The following is a 26,687-nucleotide window of genomic DNA, read 5'->3' as shown; positions in this document are numbered from 1 at the left end:
TTTATCCTTTTTTCAATTAAATTGGGCAAAAATTGCATGATGGGTGTTGCCATGGAAACAGAAGACGTTTATCCCTTCGGAACATGTGGTTGTATTTGCTTGTACTTTGTAATAGGTCACCGTAGTAATCTTTCTTTAGGTGATATTTAGGCGTCGATCCATTTTCTTTAAGTTAAGATTCTCTTGAAATATCTGTCTATTCTCTGAATTTTTTTTTCTTTTAACGATGTTTATTGAACCATTGACATGCTCCTCATTGTAGATATTAGTCATCAAATAACCTGGTCTTGCTGTCCGTTATCGTAGTCATACTCACTGATTTTATTGCACCTCGGACTAGAATGCATTGATCTGATTGGACGTTGCTTGCCCCCTATAAATCTATAGGGGGCAGCTGAATATATAGGGGGCAATGGCCGCCATCCATTATCCCCGTCACTTCGTAATTTCAAATCACAGATTGGCGATATTCACATTCTGTTCCGTGTCGGAATATTGGCTAGAGTGAATCTAGAAGTTGCTATTATCTAGTACGAGTTGTTTCCCCTACACGAAGCACCTATTTGACTCGGATCAAAAATGGCTGGGCGGTTCGGGCAGACGACAGCTGCAGACAAGGAAAAAAACGCCTGGCACTTAACGCTGATAAGACGTTAAAAGCTAATAAGTTGGCCGCTAAAGTGTTCAAAGATTATTTGGTGGAAAAGCAGCAAAACCCAGATTTTGAAGATTACGATGTAGTCCGACTGGACGAATGTCTTGGCCATTTTTACATGGATGCCAGGAAATGTGATGGGACGTATTATATATATATTTAAATGGGTCCTTGGTGCAATAAATTCGTTATGTAGTTTGCTAGTCCCCCTACAGTTAGGGGTTCAGTCAGTCATACCAATTTGACTGAACTGATTATGTTAGTGTACTGATTTTGACATGGTTCCACACTATATCATGACTAATCTTGAAATGAAATGTGCTGTTGTCTGCAATGGACATTGTCTTTAATAAATTTTCTTTAATCTTTCTTTTTATGTTTCTATATTTCAAATTGAATAATGAAAAGGGTGCGATTGTCATAGATATACGTTTTATATCGCGACTCGTAATTCGTGAACTAAATACCTATACCATTTTCATTGGAACATTGCTAAAATTATCATAAACACCATTCGATATTCTTCTATTTATTGTTGGAATTTGCAGATAAACTTTCAGCAGCTGAAACGTTATTACAGGAAATGCTTAGTGGTGTTATTGGAGGTTTATTATCATAAACACCATTCGATATTCTTCTATTTATTGTTGGAATTTGCAGATAAACTTTCAGCAGCTGAAACGTTATTACAGGAAATGCTTAGTGGTGTTATTGGAGGTTCTACACCATCCACGTGTCTCGATCTTTTTCCACAACTGAACAACATTCCATAAAAGCTGTATGATAAGCGTAATAATTCAAATTTCGCATTAGTGCAATTTCGGGATAACAAATCCCTACATCACCAAACTATGCTGCTTACATGTTCCAGTTGATTTTATATCCAAGTTCACTATGGCAGCCAGTCAAAACATGTTAAAGGTTTAAAGCAGATGTGGTGTAACATGTGTATGTTGAAATGAATCAATAATGCATTGGGAGTTGAATAACTTTTGTGCTATGATACGAGCAGATACTATATATTTGAAGAAAAGATAGATAAAAGATTCAATATACATAATGTGTGTATCGTTATCTGCATGGTATTATATAATGGAAGACATTTTAAGATATTTTTCAACAATATATATATGCGTTACCTTGAGTGTTACATTAATGTCCTTTAATTGATGATATGATGGAAGATTATGATACCATATAAAGAAATATATGACGAAAAGACATAGGGGTTCAATCGACAGCATGGGTTTATCGTTACCTACAAAATCATTTCGAGGATTACTGTTCTAAAACAAATATATTAACATGGATTTTTTTCTGTTAAGGCATATTCAATTAAAAGTAAATGAACACTAGTACACATATGTGTCAAGCTGGTGATCCTCCGATCTCGAGGACCAAAATTGATCTTTTATTAATAAAATATTCACAGTTATGTTAATGTCTGGCTTTGCTAACAATTTCTTCAGATTTGTAGGGATATCAACACTGTTAATTCACATTGGCACAACACTTACAGATGTATCTAATAATAGTTTCATTATTATGTAAATTTCATTTTTGAAATTTAATATATTTCATATACATTCATGAAATATGTAAGTTATTCTCAAACTACGATTATAAAACAATTCGGCTTTGATATTCTTATCAATCGTATTTCTTTAATAGAATCATCGATGTAAACCTTTGTATCGTGACACGTGACCAACCGAGTTTTTATCCGCCAAGTTATCGTAGAAGACATATTTGGCATCATTGCATTTAATAACCATGAGGAGCACAGATGGAATATTTGTTCCCCGTTAAACAGTTGAGGAGACTAGTTAACAGAGTATATTAAGAACCGATGTCTTCAGTTCTATTTTCAAGTTTAACCCAGAGACCAGACTTCGAGCGTAGTATTCCTTCGTATGATAATATCGGTGAGTGGTCAGTATCAGGAAGTAGGCGGAATCTGAAAGAAAACCAATGTACCGAAAACAGCTAGAGCAAAAATAAAGTTTAAGTACGATCTCTTAGAATTAATTGTTATGATAATAATGATTATAATTTATTTTTGTTAATTTTTTATACGTTTAATATATCAAAAGGTATAGAATGATATAAATCCTGTTCAATGGAACAATATATCTGTATTCCTGATAAACATTATTGGCGAAAGTTGGCAATGAACATTCCCTCGATTAATCCTACCTTTGAACTAATTTGGCAAGCGCTACTTTCATTTCATTCATGGCAAAGTTTTGTCCAATGCAATTCCTGATGATTTATTAGCGTAATCCACATGAAAGAAAATGGCATTTATATTCATACATGAACAGCTTTAAATTTCGTGCATTCTAAACTGTTGTGTTCATTTCAGTAGTCATGTGGCTGGTATTTCATCTTAACTGTAACTAAAATGACGATAGATATAAACCTACCGACATATATTAATCATAAACTAATCTATGTATGTGAATATATCCATTTTAAACCAATGTCATAACGATGCCTGTATAATGGCTAACGAAAAACGATTGGCATCAAAAATCTCAGGCGTAAAGAAAGAAATAAACATTTATAGTTCTTTATCAAAGATTTATAGATCGTATTTCATACAAATATATGATCTCTAGAGTTTAGAGTTAGTTTTAACATAAATACAAATGTACAGCATGCTTGATACTACAATCATGACTTTTGATTGATCGGCAAATTGTCTTACCTTGGACCTGCTGAGAAAGGTACAAAACTATATGGATCTCTGTCTGAGTCATCCATAAATCTGTCTGGTCTAAAAGTCTGTAGATAAAAGAAAATTGAACGTTATATTGAAAACGTGTTTGTTTCCACAGGATGTATGATTTTATTAACGCAGCGGCGAGAAGGACCTATTTACATGATCATATTTCATTTCAAAATCGATAAAACAAAGCCAGAATATAACGCAATGACCTTTGATGAAAGAACGAAATTACGGAAGTAAAAAGACAAGGAATTCGAGAAGAGTAATCATCTGCTTTATTTGTAGCAGCATCGATGTGTAAATAGCACATTCCGAAAGGAAATAAGTGTTAAAGTCATTAAAACCAAATGATTAAACAAACTGCATCATAGAGCTGTATAGTCCTACAGCAATGTTATGATCATCAATTTCGAAACCTTGGATAAGACATAAAGAAAAATATGATTGATCATACGAAATGTGCGTGGGAAGTTTACTACTAGCATCACAATTCCATAAAATGCTTATTTACATAGTTCAAAAAGTTCCAGAAAAACGTCAAGAATATGCGGAAATTTGTAAACCGTGCTACTATTCGAACGAATTTAAACATGGTATGTAGGTTACGACAGCATTGGAAAATACAGGTCCATCGGCGATGTTTACTACCTGCGACCTCTAAAATTGTCTAAACTTTTATTATTATTATTACAATCTTAACGGCACATAAAAGATCATTAGGACCATCAAACGGTAAACCACAGCGATCCAAAAGGAAATTACATTAAACAAACCAAAAGGTAAAAGTCAAATGTTAAAAATCTTAAATGGGTATGTTAACACAAAAGATTAAAATGATACGTCATAGCCTATTAAATAGACCAGCATCTTTCAGGTAATGTAGAATTTTACAAATCTCCACAGTTTTAAAAAGGGTTTTTAGACATGTAATGTTACGATAAAAATGTTCTCGAGTAGACAGAATATCAATGCCGTGAATAAAATGTTTAACGGTGAATGGCTCATCACATTCTATGGACCGAGGACTATCTTCGCCTTTCAATATATATGAATGTGTAAGGTATGTATGACCCATCCGAAGACGGGCAAGGACAACTTTGTCTCGGTGGTTGTCTCTACATGTATACATTAGTCACAGGCTTTTCAATAAAAATTCAATCTTAGTTATGCCATATGCACAAATATATATAAGAGAAACATAAGGATAACGTACTACGTAATGTCATTTTCTGATGTAGTATATACTTTTACCTCGGGATCTTTCCAGACATCCTGTCGATGATTCAACGCGTCAATGAGAATCGTGATTTGATTGTTAGCTGGAATTATCATTCCGTCAATTTCAGTATCATGCGTTGTAACTCTGGAGATGAGAGGGACTGGATTATACATTCTTAATGTCTCTTTAATGAACAATGGAAGTCTTTGTAGAGCTTGTATATCCGACCTGAAATAATGAATTAGAAATGTTGCAAACATCTGCAAAACTATATGATAGACACATTGGAATACCAAGGCAAAATACAAGGACAATTAAGTGAATTCATTAAGAGTAGATGTAAACTTAAAGAAATGTATTGTGATTTATAATGGACAAATAAATTTTAATATGGATTAACTTTATTTAGTTTGCAAATATATTGACTTTTCTGATTATTTCAATTTAGTGACAGAAGAAGATATGAATGCGTTTTAGAGAAGACATCGTCATGACCACAACTTCTCTCTCAATCTTTGTATTTTATTTCTCATTTAGGTTGATGCAGCTGTGTAACTTTAACGTGAATTAAATACGATATTCTTTAAAACACCTTGCATGCAATATTCGAGTTTCATATGATATTTTATCGATGCACTTTACCATTCCACACTTGGTTTGTCCCCAACTACATGCATAACTTCCTCATATACTTTTTGTTGTTCAACGGGATGCTGTGCAAGCAAATACGTAGCCCAACCAAGAGCAGCGGAAGTGGTATCGTGACCTGTTGAATGACCGGAAATATGAGAAGGGAAGAAGCTGAACGTTACGTCGAAATGAGAAAACAGAAAACAAATAGTTGGATGAAGAAATCAGAAAACATCGATTGGGAGAAAACTTTCTATCACGACACACTTGAATACATAGCATATCAAAACTTCAAGACACAAGTACTGAATCATAAAAAATGACGTCTGCGGTGCTTACAAGGGGTGATTATAACCCCTGTGGCCTCCACAGTCGTCAAAAACAAAACGAACATACTGGTAAATGTTCATGCTCGGTAATTTTCTAACGTTATCTTTACAAGAAGATTAAATTATCTGTTAGAAAAAGCGGATAACTGACCAGCAAACAGGAAGGTGTCAACCTCGTCTCTAACCTCACGATCTGTCAGTCCTTTGCCTTGCTCATCCCGGGCGGTCAGCAGAATGTCTAGGAAATCCAGTCGGCGTTTATATGACGCTAATGGTTTCGATTTCTGATGACGATAAGAATGAAAATCGAGAAAAAGAAAAGCAAAAACTAGCTCCTGCATTTCGAGTTTATTTTGGAATCCAATTTCAATAAATAAGGACAAAAACAATTCAAATGGTGAAAAGTTAAAGAAAATAGTCTTTTTATGTCAGAATATAAATTCATGTCAAAGTCTAGAATTAAATTGAAAACAAAACCTAGAAAATTATGTTGGTGTATATATAAAACTTGCAATAACCATACATACCAAAGATGCCCTTCTATCTCTTATGACTTTCTCATCGAACTCGTGTATGTATTTTGTATGAGAGAAATATTCTCTTCCAGCTGCGGATAATTTAAAAAGGAATTCTGGATATAACCATGGTCTCCTATATCAAAATAAAACAATGCATCCATATTAATATCAGATTAGACAATTGTAAACATAAATCAAGAAATTACAACAACATAATCATAATCAAGCTCAAATTCCATAAACCTTGAACAATATGAGCAAATGAAAGATTTACATGGAGACTCCTAAAAAGAATAAGAAGATTAAGACCAGGTGTTCAGAAACAGAAAACGGCTTCTGCTTCATCGACGACACCTACCATGTAAACGTTGGTCGATCCACGTAAGTAATGTCACGTTCTCAAATTAGAACACCGTATACAACAACGGAACCAGCAGGCGAACTAACAAGCATCAAATTCGTCCAGCTTCGTATCACACGAAGAAATAAAATATTTCTCAATTAGATCACTAAAGCTAATCTAAATGAATTAAATGATACATTTGTCTGTCTCTAATATGACGCCACATATTGTGTAGCATGGAATATTCATGGAGTACATAATGTACATAGTCATCAATTTTTGTGTCTGTTCGCAAACCACGTAAAGAAAATGCAATGAATAGGAATGATCAGTTTATTGATTTGAAACTTAAATCATGAAAAAGTGGCTTAAATTCAGGATTTAATGTTTTTATTTGATAGTATTTTTACCATTAAAAGTTGATATATATGTATATCGATAGGTCTTTGAAAATAACATTTAATGCTAAAATGATTTCGTTATAAAAACAATTTTATATAGCACGATGTGTATACCTGATATATCGATGAATCGATTTTTAGTACAAACTGATATTGTTCGCTGGTAACAACGTTTCACATTCGGTACATAATATTTGCATTTTGTATTTATAGCCTAATCGTCGGACCATGCTAACTATATATATTCATGCAAATTGAATGATGTCGTTATAATTAAAACAGACAATGTAGCATAAAACGAATGATCAGTCGTCCTATCGACATGTATTGTTATTTCAACGTCGTTACTGTAAAATCATATATTTTCGTGAGATTTTTGTGATTAAAAATATCCTACTTTGTGAACACTTGATTTTGTGGATAAATATATATCAATAGATCTACTTAAACAGTTTTATTACAATTTGTGGACATATGGATTCGTACAATAGAAGTCATCAAAAATAAAACCTCCACGAAAATGATTGATTTTACAGTTTCATATATGTAGCCAAGGTAAAATCCCGTTGTATTTTCTAAGCATTTATATTTCATTTGGTAATCAGTGATATTTCAATACTACGAAACAAACCAATACTTACAATGTTCTGTAAGTAGTGAGGTATGTCAGTCGTCTGACGCCTTCAACGTACGGATGTTTGGTACTACCAAAGAAAAAAAAAGCAATAAATGGAATTAGTTACAGACTATAGAATGAGACATATTTTCTTGTTAGTCGAGAACCTTGCAGAAAGGTTTGCAGAAACTTCAAGGTATAAATTTTGATATAGTATTTGTGGAATGGAGAATCGCAAAGTTAATAGACGCGGGTAAAAGTTAGTGCACAGTTATTTATTCATTCTAATCACACTCCTATATCATAACGTCGTAACAAATATACCGCATCTGAATTCTATTTTTTCGATATTTCATTTCCTCGTATCCACTGCTTCATACATCCAAATCGAATGACATAAATTGACATAATCTTGATGGTAACTAGAGAAGGACATACCCGTGCATTATGATATATACACGTACCTTTGTTCTTGTACGTGAGAGTCATACGAAAAAGCAGATCTCAGCATGGTATCAAGAGCAGCTATTATAAGAGGTTCTTGTACTTCAACACCTTTACCAGCTTGTGCAGCTTTTCCCATGTTATTCTGAAACAAACAAAAATTAAGATAGAAAAAAAAATAATCAACGACAGGAAACAAAAACAATCAAACAAGCGAACAAAAATAAACATACACTCACAAAAGAAAAAGGCAAAATTAATGATAACAATGAACAATTATTGTCGTTGTCAAACTGATAGTTTTAGTGGACATAAAAGATTTGAAAGCAATTAGCTGAATAGCATCAACATGTATGATAACAGATATGCAATGAATGAAAAAAAAGTAAAACTAAATTATATATGGAGGCAATTTGAATTCCGTAAAATTAAGGTATGGAATGGATGATCAACCTATCATAAGGGAAAAAACTGCAAAACAAAAAAAACAACTGCAAAACAAGCATTATCACCGCTTCTGGCGGTTACTCGGGTATGGTTGTATCGCATTAATATAAGGCTTGGAAAGACTGATGTAGATTAGTGAAGTGATTTTTTTTACCACAAACAACATCGCTTATTTAAAGCTAATTGTAAATTAAACTTTTCTCACCAGAAATATATCAAATACTTGGTTATACATGTCGACGTATGACTTCAATACATCAAAGTGGAAGGCAGGTGTCAATAGGCGCCGGTTTCTTTCCCACTTTCGGCCATTACTTAAAACTAACCCGTCACCTGTATGAAAAATGACGTTTTAGATGGATGGCTGGAGTTATCTGTATCATCATTGTAATATTATAAACGATTTCATTTGTTATTTGTTTTTTCAATTTGATAATATGGATTAAAACCATCAATATTGCTGTTGTATTTATATGTAAAAACACATTGTCATCCCGTTTAACATAAACCATGTCATACTTGTAATTGCGATTTATATTTATACATGTTTAGCATGTTTATGAAATTCTGGAAACCACAAACACTTAAGATTAAGATATCATGATTTATATATTTCTATAATCAATTTTATAAGGAAAATTAATGTTCTTTTATTTTATTAGTAACGCAATTCTGTATACCATTCTTATCCTTATTTAGATAACCGTGACTCGACTCTGCTTGATATTTTTACGATACTACCGTTTGCCAATCGTCATTTGTTTTAATTTAAAAATATAACATGTTCGTGGCGATTGTAGCAATGGTAACAATACGCTCCCTTCAAAAAATGAATTATCAGCTAAATTTTTATTTTGAGCAAATGCAATGTTTAACGTTCTTCTTAACTACATTAACATAATTCAGTAAAGAATATTAACAATCCTACCTAGCCATGGTGTAATTGTGTAATATGCCTCTCCAAACCTCTTCGGTTTTGGTTCTGAAGACTTCAGTAAAACCTTAGCTGTCTCTGGATGACATGCTGTCAGTATCGGGAAGAAAAACATAAGCCACACACCACTTATTCTTTTCCCAGTTTCTTTGATACCTTTTCGTACTAAATAAACATAATCTGAAAATTCTGGAATCTAAAAAAGCAAAAAAGGAAAAGAAAAGTAAATATCTTTCGTTGGAAATGATAAAATATACTGTTTATATTTATGATACAAACTATTTGAAATATCTTATAATAATTTTGAATGTGAAATTCATTGTAATAATGTAATTCATAGTAACATTTTTTTTAATAATGAAGAAATAGTGCAAAACACTAAAAAGTACTCGTGATATTTCCAATTGAAATAGATTTAAATCACACCAGGCCCCGTAATCACTACAAAATCAACTGGTCATTACCAAGTGTAGATGTCCCCAGATAGGATGGAACTTTCCTATAGACAGGAACTTTTCGGACTTGTATATACTTATATATGTTCGGTAGGTTTGGATGATGGCAACGGCTTTCCACAATAAAGCACAGATCAATAGAGAACTAATTATTAGGAAAACGAAATCCATGATGAACCTGGAAACATGCATAACAATAGATGATAAACACACGAGGGAAGGAAATAGTAATATGCTGATATAGACAAATTGTGAAGAATTGTCTTTAACATCTAAAAAAATATTCCAAGACTTTATGCTTAGTTAAGTTAGAGAAATTTTCAAGGAATTTGTTTTTCACGATTAGAACAGGGGTTGTCGTTATGCTATAATTTGGCAATATTCACCTAAATAGCCACTTTTATAGACCAGGAAACAATAGTCAGTTATTAAAAGATCACGTAACAAACTAAAAGTTAGTTTTTGGTCATAAAAATCAGTGAAAGTTGTCAAACAGGTCGGTAGCAACGAATATGAAATCTGGGATTTGTGGTGATACGTATGTAATAATATCAGTAAATATATATATATATTTTTTCATATAGTCTTCGGAAAATGAAAAGTTTGCTTTCTATAATAAAAGTGCAATGTACACGAAATAATGGTTATTTTCTAACTTATCAACATGTTCATCTTTATGCAGAAAATGCAAAAATACAATAAAGTAAAACTACACATAATCCTATCGGTTGATCTTGTTAATGTTATACTTATATGAACCAAGTGAACTCAACAGCCCTAATCTTTCCCAGAGTGCATTGCGGTGCCTTCACAACATTTCGTATTGTGACAAGTAACAACAACTCATGTAGAGACTGCTAATGTTTTTGTTACTCTTTCTACTGTGCGGTTAAAATAGTGATAAAATTATATGTGCGATTTAAGTTATAGCAGGATAACATCCTACGAGGACAGAGTCACATAAATATATAATATTATACATATACATTGTTTCAATAGCCCACTAGTACATACCGTTATCTGCCCGCTTCCGTACAAGCGTTGTGTTGAAGTCAGTTTCACATAACAGACGCGATCGATCATTACTCGTACTACTTGGAACTTGTGTCTGTCATACTATCGATAGTGATTATACATGAGGTGATTGTCCCAGCTAGTCAGTTGTCAATTTCGTATCATGCTAGAGTTATATAATGAAAAGTCAGCACTATTAAGCTACCCATGTGTCCATATCCTGACTATATGGCGCGAGGGTCAAGGTCCAATGGTCGGGTAAGGTGTATATTGTGAGTTACTAATCCTAACGTGCGTGTAAACATTCAAAGTATTGTTAGCTTTCCGAGGTCATGATATGTTTTAAAAATTCATTTTCCGACCAGAATGTCCGTATCGTGGAATACTGTTATAGAAATTGCGATTTGACAGACGTTTAAATAGATTGATCCGATAACTATTTTTTTTCTTTACGTCGGGATAATGAAATCCGACAATAATAAAGAAAATATCTTCAAGACATCTCAAATATAGTTTGATATTCGACAACCATTTTGCATTATTCTTGCGTAATCCACACGTTCAACACTGAAAATATAGCAATTGGATATTTCTATAAGAGGTTTTAAGTTTGTTGAGCTTATAATAACCCATGAGACCACCTGAAAACAAAATGATATACAAAATTAATTGTTATCTTTCCATTCAAATAGGAATAATCTTTTAGTTCATTACTGTTGTCACTAAACAGTGTTTGCAATGTTAGCTATCTAAAGTTTCCTTGAACCCTGTTCAAATGTTTCAATTAATTCGCTTTGAGATTATCGGTCAAATTTTAATTAATTTCATTACTTACTTCAAAATTTTCTTTTAGACATTATTGGCCTAATGCATGGAAATTTAGCAGAGGAGAATCAATGTTTGAAGTTAGCATCGACTATTTGCCCGTGAAATGTATTAACCTTAATAGCAGGTCCTTGTTGATTTGCAGAGTTTGAAGATAGAAAAATAACAATTCCAATCGTCGACTGTCTATGTGTCGATACTTTGGTATAATGTCCTTTTGTTTTATACCAGCGAGTTGTTGTTATGGCATCAGTCGTTGAGTAGCGTTATTTTTCCAAGCAAAAGTATGCTGATACAAAACTAGCCTTCATTTACATTATTAAATACTGTAAACGCATTTAATGTGGCGCAAAAGAATTTAAATTCATCGTCACGTTTTGGCCGATTAGAGCGGTGGTCATCACAATTACAGTTAGCGTAACTGTACTTTAACGCAATATCGCAAAAGTGCTAGAATAAGTACATTTACGGTAATATTGTAATACTTTCTCAATTCCATTAGTCGTTTCGTATGTATTTCATCATTCCCTTGTTCAAAATCAGGTTGATTCAAAACGTGGGTCTTAATGAAATGAAAGAGTCAAATATTAGAGATATATAATTAGGTCACAAAGACAGGATAAAACAATAGGCAATGCAATTTAAGAGGTACGATTTTCATCACAAATAACTGTTTGTGTTTACCTCTTGATATACGAACCCAGCTTACATGTTTTAAGTGCCAATTTGTCCTATCAACTTCAGATATGTTCGTTTTACGTTTTCTATTCTCGTCATAGTTTAGCAATTGTAAAAATTGTATAAAAAACACACAACTTAGCATAAGCATAAGATACAAATACTAATGAGATACAGTAGAGTCAAACAATGAATCAAAGATAATTTCCTAGCTATCTTGTTCTTCTAGAACTTCTTCAGTGATGCTAACGTTAAAACCTAGAAGGCCCGAGGAAAAGTCAGTGATCAAAAGAATGTCGATATATAGAAGGGGTAATGGGCTAGCCACATTAATCAGTTTATTTCATAATTTTCATATGCCTCATGAATTTAGAAGTGTTTTTCGTCAAAGTGTAAAATCTTAACCGCGCCGCTATTTGAAAGAATTATATTGTGGTATGCAAGTTACGGCAAGCATCGTGGACTTAAAAGTCCAGCAGCAGTATCTACCATATGTAATCTCGAAACTTTAACGAAAGACATACAAATAAATAACACCGTATAATACAATTTCTTACTGGATATAGCAGAGCTGAAGAATGAATAACACAATAACATCATGTAGCTGTTTCAAATGTATCTCAATAAAATTAGACTTTGAACGTTGACATATTTGTAATAGAGTTTTGTTCTTGTATGATATGAATAGCACCGTTCAATACAAATATTATTGAATATAGCAGAGCTTAAGAATAAATTTAACAGTATCATGTAGCTGTTTCTAATGTATTTCAATACAATAGACTTTAAACGTTGATATATTTGTAATAGTATGCTATTGGTACGGCACGTTTTTTTTCTAAAGAAAACACAGAGTTATGAAAACTGAAGTGAAATAAAAACATCAATGAAAAAACATCATTTGAACATGAACTGAAAACAACAATGTAAATGATACCTAACAATATAATACACAATAGAACAATATAATGATAATTATTGATTCTAATTTTATTCAAAACACTCGTGTATCTAAAATAAAATCTATTACATTAACTGAGATTACCTCATGCGCATACATTGCCTTTTATTCCCACCTATTATGTAAGTTCGTGAAAGACTTGAAAAGTGGATTTTTACAGTTTTTACCAAGTACAAATGAATTAGAAATCTGCAAAATAAACCCTTATATTCAGTGTGGTACGTACCAAATTAAGCTACTGAAAACACCAACATGGCAATATAATCAGAATCCAAACTCAGTGAATAAAACGAGGGCAAAATATGAACAAAAGAACAATTTACAGAGACTCTTGAAAAAGTTCAAGGAGATTAAGACCAGGTCTTCCTGAAGAGAAAGCGTCTTCTGCTTAACTTGATCTGATCTGGTAAATCCAGGTAATGTCACGTTCTCAAATGAAGACAATGTATTCACAAACGGAATCAACAGGCAAAGTAACGAGCATCAAAAACGTCAAACTTCATAACACACATAGAAATAAAATATTTCGTAATCAGATCACTATGGCAACCATAAAATTATCCCATGATTTTAATAAACCATTTGAAAACCTATGTTACATCAAAAAATTGGAACGTCAAACTTCATAACACACAAATGTTTTGGAACCATCACGTTTATCAAACAGCTTGTCCATGTTATTTTCATTGTAGGAAAAGATCGAGAAAAGCGGCTGAGTCTTTGTGACCTGTTTTGAGAAGCTTTTCAATAAATTCAGCCTCGTATGACAACGAAAACAAATCAACCAACAGAGGGGCGCAGTTAGTTCCCGTAGGTATGCGAGTAGTTGGAAGATCTTACCACCAAACTCGACGATGATGTCAGTCAGAAGACATAGTAAATAAAAGAAGCAAGCTAACCCCTTCCGCTGTGAATTTAACTGATTACGTTCAGTGGTTTGAAGTGAAGCATAAACATTATTATAAACACTCATACTATTTATATGTTTAGAAATACAGAAATCAACAATTTATATCATTGGTATGATGACTCGTTAAACAAATCAATAAACAAACTCTCATGTTTGATTACGTTATCTGATACAAACACAGTACAAATATACCGGTTCAAATCACATGGTATAAAATCAACGCTTCTCGAGTTTGACATAGATTCCATTTTTCGAACGTGTCACCACTCCATTTGTCGGAACAGGAATATTGTTGGGATCGGGAAGTATGCGAAAACTGAAATAAAATTGTTCCTTTTAAGACATTTATATGTATTATCAAAACATAGAAATTGGAAGTATACAGGATATATTGGAGAATCACATCAGCAGAAAACAATTTACCCGATTCTTCATAATTGCGGTATTGCTTCCATTTACTTTGAATTGTCAAAAGATATTGATGAAATAAGATTGCTGAAAATAATTATTAAACGTCTTATTTTATTTCAAAATCTAGCTGATTTATGTTACTCACCGTTGAATTAACTTTGCTAATGCTACTTTCTGTTCATTCATGGCAAAATGTTGTCCGATACAATTCCTGTTTGGGACAAAATGTAACTATAAGTTTATAGATGAAAAATTTACCATTATTTTTTTTATATTTTAGTGACGATCTTATATTACTGCTTTTTGCGCTTTAAGTATTGCGCAAAGTATAGTTTTGCTGGATGAGATTCCTGTATGTTATTTATATAGCAAGCATAGCTGATGCGCTATTTCATCATTGTGCTAATTTGACAAAAATATTTTGTTATATGTTCGGTAAGCGTAAAGAAATTTGAAAAGCCTTTGTGATGGCGAATCATCGTAGTTCCCATTAGCACAAGTATAACAATGATATAATCACTCCTTTGACATCAATTATCTTACATTATATAACATTATCTTCTGAACTGTATACGTCGTATTTATATAGAAAAGTTGATATATTAATAGACAGTCGTTACAATTAACTGATGAGCATTTATCAATAAATCGACATACCTTGGTCCCGCTGAAAATGGTACATAACTGTAAGGATCTCTGTTAGATTCGTCAACAAAGCGGTCAGGACGAAACTCCTAATATTAAGTTATGAATTATAGAAAATTTAATGTAAATTGCAAATGATCACAATGTAATATATTTTTCTTATCTCAAAATATTCTATCGCTCTCTTTTTAAAATGACTTTTCAATTCTCTTAAGGAATTGTACTGGTAAGCAATTGAACATCAAATTTTCTTCTTAACAAAAGTATTCAAAATAACATTTTTACGGAGTAGATCTTGTTTAAAAAGTTGTTATTTATCTGTTTTCTTACCTCTTAGTATTATATCATAATATATTTGAGTTCGGTTTTGAAACAATATATGAATAAAACTAAAGAGGTTCTGTTCTTTTACAAACGGCCTGATTATCCATAACCGTTATGAAACAATAAAGGCAAAATAAATATACATATACAAATACAGTTTATATGTGTAACATTACATAAGCGGTAACTATTTCAATGCAATGTAACAGCTGAGGCGTAAACTTATCAAATGAATAAGACAATGTTACATCCAATTCAATAGAAAACAATCTTCAAAATCGTTTTTATTGCTTTTGATATAATCTAAGAATGCAGATCTTTTGTCTGATGTTGTCATGATCATAAAATTATTAACAACAGATAACGATTTTTTAGGATCACAAAATCTGTTATGATGTACTGTTTTAATTTTACGTCGTCATTTTTTGCAAATATAGATTCGAATTCATATTTCCACTTTTATTCTTTTTGTCACTCCAATTTAAAACACGACGATATCCGAGATATCCGTAAACGTATAACCTTCGTAAATGTTACAATTTGATACTTCCAAATAACGCCATGGTGTCATGTGGTTCGCTTTGAAAAAATATATGGCGTTCATAATCAATTCGTTTGGTATCTATTTCAAGATGCAAAATGCAATCTTAGAATTTGTCATGTATAATAAAGTATACAATGAAAGCACAATTTTGCGACCAAAACTTTGGATTTTGAAACTGAATCATAATAAAGATTTTACGAAAGACACAAATGAATAGCAACTTTTACTACATATTAAGATACAGTAGAGTCAAAACAATGAATTAATCTGTAGCATACATTGGTTTCGTCCTTCTATGATTCTAAGGTGATGCTAAGGACCGATATTTTAAGGCGACTGAGAAGATGATATTAAGAACTGACCTGTGGTTTCTTCCAGATTTCTTCGTGGTGATTGAGGACTTGTATCATAATAGTAACTTCAGTATTGACCGGAAGTGTTACTCCGTCCAGTTCCATTTTTTTTGTAGTCACTCTTGCTATTCCAGGAACGGGTGAGAACATTCTCATTGATTCTTTAATGAAAAGCGACAGCCTTGACAACTCCTGTATATCTGACCTGTGACAAGAAAACGTGAAATATCAATAACGTGTTAATGTATGTCCGGTTTTAATTCACTCTGATACTGGTACGGTTCAGCATGTAAGTATGTGTCTGTCTTTGTTCGAAAATTATCAGATATTTTTAAAAACAGAAGAATCCTTTCAACTGGTGGTCAAATGCATCTCCTCATCTTCTGACTTCCTGTAATTGTGTATCAAAAAAACTGTTGTTTCACTTTTGTGTCTTTTGCAATCTTCGAGAATTCAATTGATGGACAATGCTTGTGACATTTTAGTCAGCCAGATTTATCTGTAACCTGCCTGCCACGTTTGATTTATCGAATAATGACACGGAATAACTATATTAATTGACTCTTGGGCCTAGTGCATCTCCCCATCGTTAGTATGACATTTCTATCAATTTGGTTTCCCCTTTGTCATCTTCTGGGTATCATGATTTAGGCCCTTAGTATCGTTGACGAGTTAATCGAGGATAAAACAATTGTATTATGCAACTTAATTCACTATCTACTAATCTTCTTCATATCCATGTTTTACACTAGTGTTTGTGTATGCGGTTTGCAAGATTTGATCCGATTCAGTATTTGCTTTTCGGTTTATCTTGTTTCTTATTTGTTGATAGTTTTTGGTATTGCCTTGTAAGTTCACGTCGCTTTTCCGTACATTTTGATTAAGATATATTAAAGAATTAAGGGGAACAGCCGCAATATTGATGTGACTATTCCCGTAATTCACTTCTACAGGCATACGTAAATCGGAAGAGTGGTTCATAGTGCTTATCCATTCGAGAACAAAAATACCGATATATTATCGATGTTGAGGTGTTGATGGCTTTAGATCTGTAATTTACGTTCACGAAGCATAGAAATAAGAACACTAAGCTGAAACGTTTTTGTTGGATCTCCGATATTTTGTCAACAATTATTTCAAACCATATCATGGAAACATGAATCCCCAAAAATGGCGATGTGATGAATATATTGATAAAGACACCACCCAAAGTCAAAGAACTGAATTATATTACATGATCTTAATCACGTATTTGATACCTTAATTTTGTTGTTGATATGATTTGGCACGTCAGACATGACGATACCCAATACTCAGTCATCCTCAAGGTAACGGCCCTTCGGTTATTTATGAGTATGGAAAACAACTAAGCTTGGTCACAGAGACGTGGGATGTGACATCTTTACAAATTCGCCGATAATATGGTCTTTTTTAAATACTGACATGGTTGATAAGGGAAAAGTCGTTTAAATGATTCGAAGTCTTTAAAACAAACCTTGATTCAAACATTCATCGCCACATAAATTTATCACGCACCATTCTACATTCTGTCTACCTCCCAAAACTTTCGTAACTTCCTCGTAGACCTTCTGTTGTTCTTCTGGATATTTTGCCAAAGAGTAGACCGCCCAGCCAATGGATGACGCGGTAGTGTCGTGACCTGTCAAAAATTGAGGCTAAACAAATGTATTTATTCCTTTAATAAAGTCTAAACTGCTGTCATTATCAATTGTTTGTATCAGAAGATAAGCAAAGCCGTCAAGACATTTACTTTGAATTGCCTGAAATTCTGGTATATATATAATCCCATCTAAAATTTGGGATGGAAATTGAAAATTATACATTTTTGTCGGGTTCAGATTGTCTTTCTTTTCACAATATCACTATACTTTGCACATTTGGTTTAGGTCATGAATAAATCTCAAGAAAACTGCTAATACTGAATTTGAGTTTGAACAGATACTTTACAGAGGTTATATTTTGCGGAGCCTGTATGTTTCGTAAATATTAGGTGTGTGCTCCGTCACGGGTATTTAGTCTATCGTTTCTCTGTTGAGTTATATGGATGTTTAGGGGCGTCACCGATATCTACTCAGGCTGTAAAAAATGTACGCTGGATATTTAGTTTCGCGTTATCCTTTCTAACCGCGGATATAGCGAAATCACTTTCCCCGCCAATATTACCAACTATACAGAAACTGATTTGTAGATAATCTCTCGTGGATTAAGAGTATCTACGAAATCAACGAAAGCACAATTATTATTATCCGGGTACCAAATCCAACAAAATAATAAGTGTCTAAATGGATGCTGACACCAAAATATTTGTAGAAATTCATCAATTTAACCCATACAGATAGGTATGTCAACTTAAAGATAAGCAAACTGCATAGATATAATATGTATTTTGATGCCAGTTTTGAATATTCAGATGTTGTCGCTACCAATTGTATAACATACCAGCTCAGGTCTATATAAATGGGACATACCTTCGAAGAGAAATGTGTCAACCTCGTCTCTTACTTCACGGTCAGTCAGCCCTGTACCCTGCTCATCACGGGCCGTCAGCAGGATATCTAGGAAATCCAAGTGTCGTTTTTTGAGAACAGATGGGTCGGCAGCCTATAATAGAATCACCACGTGTACCATAATCGTCGTGCATGTATGTTTTGTTTGTTAATTTTGATCAGACTCTAAATTCTTGATTTGTAGAGGATTTTGAATATCTATTGATAGTCTCCATCAACCATATTACATGTAAACGAAACATTGTTTAAAAAATCGATGACTTTTTAATCCTATTATTTTATCAAATGTTTGAATTATTGGATTGACATCCTTCCTTTCTAATAAGGTTTAAGCTGAACCAAATCTTGTGATGTTTAATTACATTGTCAAATGTAATATCGGACACGTGGAAATGTAAGCGTTTCACGAGAGTTGGAGTTGAAAAATGATTTGAACTCAAAATGGATTATTTGAATCACAAGATATATATCAGAGATACACTAATTCAATTCTTTCTCCCCTTCTTGTCCTAACAGTCCCTTTAGATATGTATTCATGGTACCATTTTTACTAAGACGTATTCTAATTACAGAGTATTTGATAAGATTAAGTGTTCATGTTTATGTACTAGAAAGTATGGACCTACCAAAGACGCCCTTCTTTCGCGTATGACCTTTTCGTCGAAATCATGTACATATTTGGTATGTCTTGAAAATTCTCGCCCGAGAGGTGACAAATAGAATACAAAATCCCACGTTAACCATGGACGTCTGCAAAAGGAATGTTAATAACATATGTAAATCCGCGCATACCTTGGCTTTCCAAATAATGTCACAAAACACAAACCCGTCTTATAAAGGGTGAAGGAAAATCAACAAAATATTGAAACATTCTCCATGATGACTGTTTATGACTCTAAGACATGATAGTTATCTTACACTTGCGTTTAGTACGTTATTGGAAATGCACGATTTCTTGACAGCTTAAATGTTAAACACTGTATAAAAATCTGTTTATTAAGCCTTTTATCACGAAGGAATATTGTAGCGTCATAATAATATTATGTAATACGCCTTATACTGCAAACAAGTACTGTAATATATTTTCCTAGTCAGTCGGCATGAAAATATCTACATTTCAATTCATTTGCTTAAAAAAGTTATAAAAATAACAAAACTAATTAGAATTCATTGCACGTGTTTGATGACGATTTTCTATTCTGTATTGCATACCGTATAGTTCGTATCACTCGTTGGAGATTTAAACTCAAACGTTTTACCATGAACATTTAAGTAGCTTCCGAATCTTCTACTGACACTTGCATGTTTTGTATAATTTGCTTTATCAAATATAAAATAATATTTCATTTAACAAGCAAGAATTGAGTTTTGGGAATTTAAAACGAATTAAGAGAGATAAATCTCTCTGGCCTATTCAACAATATACTACAATGCCTGAATGGCAAACTGATGAAAGTAACACCCTTCCCATCATACTGTACCTGTCTTAAGTGATCTAGTGAGCAACGCTATATATACTGAGAGGAAAAAGAAACGCAATTAGCAGAAAGTTAATATTGTAAATTAAGTCCTTGACGTACAGCCTTGAAACTTGATAAATATGTGCATTTGATTTAGGTCCCCATGGTACCGTATTAAAATCACTGATGCATAACTAAACTGCGCACGCCGCTTATACAACAGAATAAGAGACAAAAACACTATATCTCTAACCCAGTATAAAGGATTGGTTCAAAATCTGTGTGTACGAATCTTCAGGCATATCCGTCTTGATTTCCCACATGCTATGCATAAACAGTTCACCGTAAAAAATGTCACGACTGTCCGAGTTGACAGTGGTCGTGCTATTGCACTTCTTTTGCAAGGTACCCCGCAAAGTCTGGTCGCTAATCAATTTGGAGTCCATCCATCGAACATTTGCGGTCTCACCCAAAGACTACATGCCACCGGAACGGTTGCAGGCCGTCCCCGAAGCAGTCGCCCTCGTGTGACGACGCGTCGGCAGGATAGGGCAATGCGACTTCCGTACCTACGCAGTCGCTTTCTGACGGCCACGGAAACTGCAAGGAACACAATTGGGCGTCATCATGTTCGAATTGATCCAAACACCGTGCGTACTCAACTGCGTGCCTTCGGTCTTAGACCGCGGCGACCAATGTTGTACCACAGCTTAATGCGATCAACGTCGCTCAGTTGGCGTTGGCGCTGGATAAGGAATGGAATCGTATACCAATGAGGAGGGTTAATACCCAGATCAATTCAATGCACAAAATAGTTCGTGCAGTTACTGCAGCTCGCGGAGGGTTGGGGGCACACGCGATGTAGATGGGTCCTTCTTGCTGACTTGTAGCCTAAGAGAACGACAGTCAGCTCCGACCCAAATGTTGTCAGTAATCAGCAGGAGGAGGACGATATTGCCAAAGGTAAGTTTTATTTTGAGTGGGGTACTCTTGAATCAACGTCAAATTTGAAAGGTTGATTTCACGTACACGAATGAAATTCTCGTAGATGACAGAGTGGTCAACTATCTTCCAGTTACACCATCATTTCATTCTAAACCCTTTTCTATTTCCCATAGTTGACCTGGAAATTCCTAATTGCGTTTCGTTTTCCTCTCAGTATAATATACACCTTCAATAAATACTGAACCTTAGCAACTTGTATCTCGAGAACTGTTTTAGTCTGTCAATCCTCGTTTAGAAATTCATAGATAATTTCTTTATAAAACTTACAGCAGTCGTTCTTGTGATATGTGGGTAAGTTTCTTCATAGCGTCAACATAAGGATGATTTGATCTGCAACAAATTATTAATTTATATAACATGGTATGTTCGAATATCGTATATATAACACTCGCCGTATTAAACTAGACATATAAACATTTGATAACATATCAGCATAAATCCACAATTATAAGCCCTATTTTAGCCTTATTATTATGATATCTTCAAATGTTTTGGCTTACGGCATAACGGAGTTCGAACTGTCAAAAAAGCTTACCGTCAAAATATGTTGAAATAGATTCAAAGCAAGCTGTATAACTTCTGGAAAAGGGATTATTCTTTAGATCGAACCCAATCCAAACTCTTCCCAAACATAAGCTCATTTTACAAGACATTTATTTATCCTGATATGCAAATTTGGGGTCGTATATTTGCATACACTAATAAGGTAATTGTACGTTATAGTTGGTAAACTAAAGGTATTTGGATGAAAATGTCACTGTGACAATTACTGAGGAATATTATGTGCCTACCCCTGTTCCTGTACTCTTTCATCGTATGACACCGAACAGCGCAACATGGTATCGAGGGTAGCCAATCCTATTGGATCGTATACTTCAACGCTATTTCCTCCTGATGTCGCCTTTTCTAACTTGTCCTTTTGATATAAAAACGTGTAGTAGCTTTTAAGTGATGTATAGTATGTTTGTTGCTTTCAGTATATTTAGTATATACATGCGGTATAGCTGGTAATTCTCAAGGGTCAAAACTTTCGCGATTTCCTTTCAAAAGCGATCAAATTATGTCTTAACGAATCAAGATCTCGATGTCTAGACGGGAAAGGATATCTTACACGTGTCTCATTATCTCAGAGGTTAAATGGTAGTAAGAAATACCGTTCTCAAATGTATGTAAGATGCCATTCCGGACTAAAAATATGAACAGAAGAATGTTTTACATAGAGACTATTGACAAACAACTACGAAAATAATAGGACGTGTTCCGGATAAGTGAGCGTTTTTTGCTTTATCGACGACTTGGTGAATCCAAGAAAGTAATATCACATTCTAAAATGAGAACACGTTAAGCAACATTGAAACCGACAAACTAACGAGCATTAAGCACTTCATATTTCTAAAAGAAATATAATATTTGTCATTGTGAGCATTGTGATGACCGTATAACTCTATATACCCTGTATTGTGAGAAGGTTTTGTCATTTGTCGAAAACTTGTAGGCAAAACTTCATAATCAAAGGACATATTTTGACCTCTTGCTCTTGCCGAATATGTTTCCTTGGTATATTTCTAAGATATATTGATAAATTTACCATCGTCGCACCCCAAAAAATGTGTACCTTTCCACATGCATCAACTTACCAAAAAGATATCAAAGACTTTGTTATAAATCGATACATAAGGTTTGAGGACGTCGAAATGGAATGCTGGTGTCAACAACCGTCTGTTCCTCTCCCACTTCTTACCATCACTGATTAGTAACCCGTCTCCTGGAGAAGCATGAAAGAACGATTATTTATAGAGCTTTTGAATTCCGATTCCCAATTTTGATGTTCTTTTTAGACTAAACACTGTTTAAGATAAACACTTGTATGTACGCATAAAAGAACCCTTATGAATAGGCCATATTGCGGAATTTAAAATAGACGCTAAAGACATATATTGCATAACTTATCAATACAACAAAGCAGCATATCAATCACGTCAATGATAATATCATTTGATTCCTTTACAATTATGTATAATACATAATCAACAACTAAAACATGCCGTCGAGATCAAGTCATTATGTTACAGCGAGGCATAACACATGCCACTCGATTAGACTGGTCTAACAGATAGATGGTCTAACGTACTATTAATATATTAAGGCCCTTGTGGGGTGCAAGATTTTTGTTATATCGTATCCGATTCTAAAAACTGCTATTTAATTTTAGGGCCATTTTGTACAATCTGCGACTCGCCAAATAAACGCACCTTCAGGCGCATTCCCCTAGATTTATCCTCTAAAGTATGCTATGATATGACTAACGCAAGGTTAGATGTACGATCCAATAAGTATTGGATTGGATAAAGAATAAATACCCTTAAATACAATTTTAGAATTAGAAACAGCAAGGCTAAACATGTAATGTTTCGTCAGGTTAAGTCAAACCTTTGGAACTCTCAAATCCACCAGCAGTGTCTGACACTTACTATTTTGAAGATTGTAAAAGAGAATACAAACTAAAATTAGAAACAGCAAAGTCAATTAACGAATCAAACTTAACAGCTGTTTTGTCTTTCAATTTAATTAGAGCCTGATTTGTTAACCTACGAGGCGACAGAGGAAACCCACAGTGATCGAAGGAAATGCCAATATCTAAATGATGAAGTACTGGTCACCTGATTTATTAAGTTTCATAACTTATATACATGATACTTACCGGAAAAAATCAAGTTTTAGTGCAAACGTAAGAGGGGTAACAAGACGCTTTTAGATTCAACTAATGCACAAGATGTTTCTGTTCACTTAACATACGTACCTAGCCAATCCATAAGAGGGTAGTAGGCCCCGCCTGGACCTTTCGATTTTGGCTCTGAAGACTTGAGCACTATTTTAGCCGTTTCCGGATGGCAGATCGCAAAAAGTGGAAAGAAAAACATTATCCAGAACGAAACTATGCGAGTTTTTGTTTCTTTCACTAGCTCAAAACAGATGTCTGTGAAATCATCAAAATTTGAAATCTGAAAAAAGAAACGATGTATATGCACTGATAACAAATTTTCCTAAATTTATTTCATGATAACATAATTTCAGGATGTTCACTTAAGTCTATTCCGGTTAAGACATGGTGTCGATATGATTGCAAATCATTGTTAAACTTTTAATGATTAATTGATTCTCACACAATATGGTTACATATGAACAGGACAACACATGAATGACTTGATATTACTAATAAGTAAAGAAAATTAACATACCAAATGAAGATGGCCCCATATCGGATGAAATTTTCCAATTGACTGGATTTCTTTGTGAGAATATAATCTTATAGCCTCTTTGTATCTGTTCACAATGCCAAAGATTTTCCATATACATACTGCGGCCAACAGCGTACCAATGACAATAAGGTAAACATCCATGTTTGACGTCACGAGACTGAAATTAAATGACATGTTTGAAGCTTTAGTAACGCAAAAGAACAGTTCTCACCGCCAAAATGTCATGAAGGGAAATACAACAGTTGAATACACAAAGCAGTATTTATCTACTTTATAGATGCTTTACAACATGTTAACAGCCAGGGTCATTTAAGGACGTGCCAGATCGGGGTGGAGGAAAGTTTCTGGAGAAAAAGCAAGGTAGTCCTCTAACCCTTGGCACAGAGTGGAAGGCTAGTGATAAAGACGGCCAGACGCCTTAACCACTCTCTCATCGTTGACCCCTCAACTAAAGAGTAAGCACGCGCGATGCTTTATAGACACTTTAAAATTGAAGCTGTTTACCATTAACTACACATCACATGCATGTAATGTACCTGTATATAACCATTACAAAATTACTTATGATATCATTTTAACATAAAATATGTTGCATGAGTTTAATTAAAATTGTCAGTAGTAATTATGTACTAGAACTGCATTTTCATATGCCAATAGCTAAGTATTGAAAATGTAAATATCAAATTTAGTCTCTATTTTTGTTATGTCGATTTCACGATCGATGTGCTCCTCAACCAACTCACTGAATGGTGCATATTCGTTTCGTCGACAGTAAAAATCCATTCAAATATGAAATTGAACAAAGACGTATTGAATACCTATGATTAAATACACCTGATAGATATAAGGTATAGGATGTGTAAATATGACATTGTGAAATTCTGTTATCAAGAGTTTGTTTGAGATACACACCATATAGACTTATTATGAAGGATTAGTCAATGGAGTTTAGTAAGGGTAAAAAGTTTTGACATTTAACTAAAACTTATGCACCCTATTATAATATTTTCCGTTGAGAAACAAAGTTGGTTACACTTGGTGTTTCCATTGGCTGGAAAAAAATTAATTAACAAATTATTATTATTATCATGACATTCTTAATGGCCCGTCAACACATGAAAGGTCACTATGGCCATCAACCGGTAAAATATACAACGATTCAGAAAGAAAATATCATTAAACAAACTAAAAATCTTAAATGGTTATATTATCAGAAGAGATTAAAACTGCAATTAACAAATAAGTCATTTGTAATAAAATTACCTCTAAGAATAATTACCAGCAGGCAAGTTTTACCTGACTTTGAATATCATATATAATCAATATATATTTAAATTATATATGCTGTAATCCCAGCAACGAAATTACTTAGATATTTAAATATTTTATAATTAAGTGCTGTACTTCTTAAACATCCACCTATATATTTATCTAAATATAACGGAAGTGACCAAGCTTTACGTACATGGTTGCTTCTATAAGACTGGACAACAAAGTGTAGCTGTTTTAGATTCAAGCATTCATTCCATTCATGCGATCAGTGCTCACAATATATGTTTAGATTATACAGATTTGCCAATACATACCGTTACATCAATTGATCACTATCTGTCCGTTGAACCTCTCAAATCGTATCACGTGTTGTGTTAGAAGAAGTCCAATATCCACAGGTTTTTGCGTCCTCGTGGCATAGTACAGCTGACATGTACTACCTGTTGGACTTGAGAAAGAGGTCACATAGGGAATACCATAGGTTATTTGATATCACTAGCCTTACGATTTAAATCGTAGTGACCGGCTGTCGGATCTCTTGTCAACTTGCACACAGAATACAAATATATTTTTCAGTTTTATTTTGAGTATATTGCGAGTATTTTACAAATGAGAGAAAGCCGTCATGATTTTCACGCCATTGACTGAATAGAACAAAGCTGCAAAATCCTGTGTCCTCACTGACGCCAAAACCTGTAGACTGACTAACAATGGCTTTTCACCAGTGTTAGTGGGTGGCCTACTCTTCCAAGATATTTCGGTGTAACAAGACAAT

The 26,687-nt window shown here is 33.8% G+C and overlaps 2 protein-coding genes across 2 annotated transcripts; both read right to left on the bottom strand.

Annotated features, from left to right (window-relative positions):
• Positions 1-2,342: 2,342 nt before the first annotated feature.
• Positions 2,343-10,861, bottom strand: LOC132550918 (cytochrome P450 4F6-like). The gene is made up of 13 exons (XM_060215020.1): positions 10,737-10,861; positions 9,732-9,900; positions 9,262-9,463; positions 8,539-8,666; positions 7,907-8,031; positions 7,468-7,530; positions 6,092-6,215; positions 5,716-5,848; positions 5,248-5,371; positions 4,638-4,833; positions 3,366-3,442; positions 2,852-2,917; positions 2,343-2,612 (listed from the first exon to the last, which is right to left on the bottom strand). The coding sequence occupies exons 2-13, from the start codon at positions 9,891-9,893 to the stop codon at positions 2,495-2,497; spliced, it is 1,518 nt and encodes a 505-aa protein (XP_060071003.1). The 5' UTR covers positions 9,894-9,900; positions 10,737-10,861; the 3' UTR covers positions 2,343-2,494.
• Positions 10,862-14,326: 3,465 nt separating this feature from the next.
• On the bottom strand, positions 14,327-24,781 carry LOC132550924 (cytochrome P450 4A24-like). The gene is made up of 12 exons (XM_060215025.1): positions 24,620-24,781; positions 24,181-24,382; positions 23,018-23,145; positions 22,172-22,296; positions 21,648-21,710; positions 19,542-19,665; positions 18,877-19,009; positions 17,924-18,047; positions 16,397-16,592; positions 15,179-15,255; positions 14,667-14,732; positions 14,327-14,426 (listed from the first exon to the last, which is right to left on the bottom strand). The coding sequence occupies exons 1-12, from the start codon at positions 24,779-24,781 to the stop codon at positions 14,327-14,329; spliced, it is 1,500 nt and encodes a 499-aa protein (XP_060071008.1).
• Positions 24,782-26,687: the final 1,906 nt, after the last annotated feature.

Source organism: Ylistrum balloti, unplaced genomic scaffold (genome assembly GCF_031769215.1).
Source record: "Ylistrum balloti isolate Yb309-2 unplaced genomic scaffold, AGI_CSIRO_Ybal_v1 Utg370158, whole genome shotgun sequence".
Lineage (NCBI taxonomy): Eukaryota > Metazoa > Mollusca > Bivalvia > Pectinida > Pectinidae > Ylistrum > Ylistrum balloti.
Note: the sequence above shows the minus strand (reverse complement) of the source record. Positions and strands in the feature narration are given on the sequence as shown.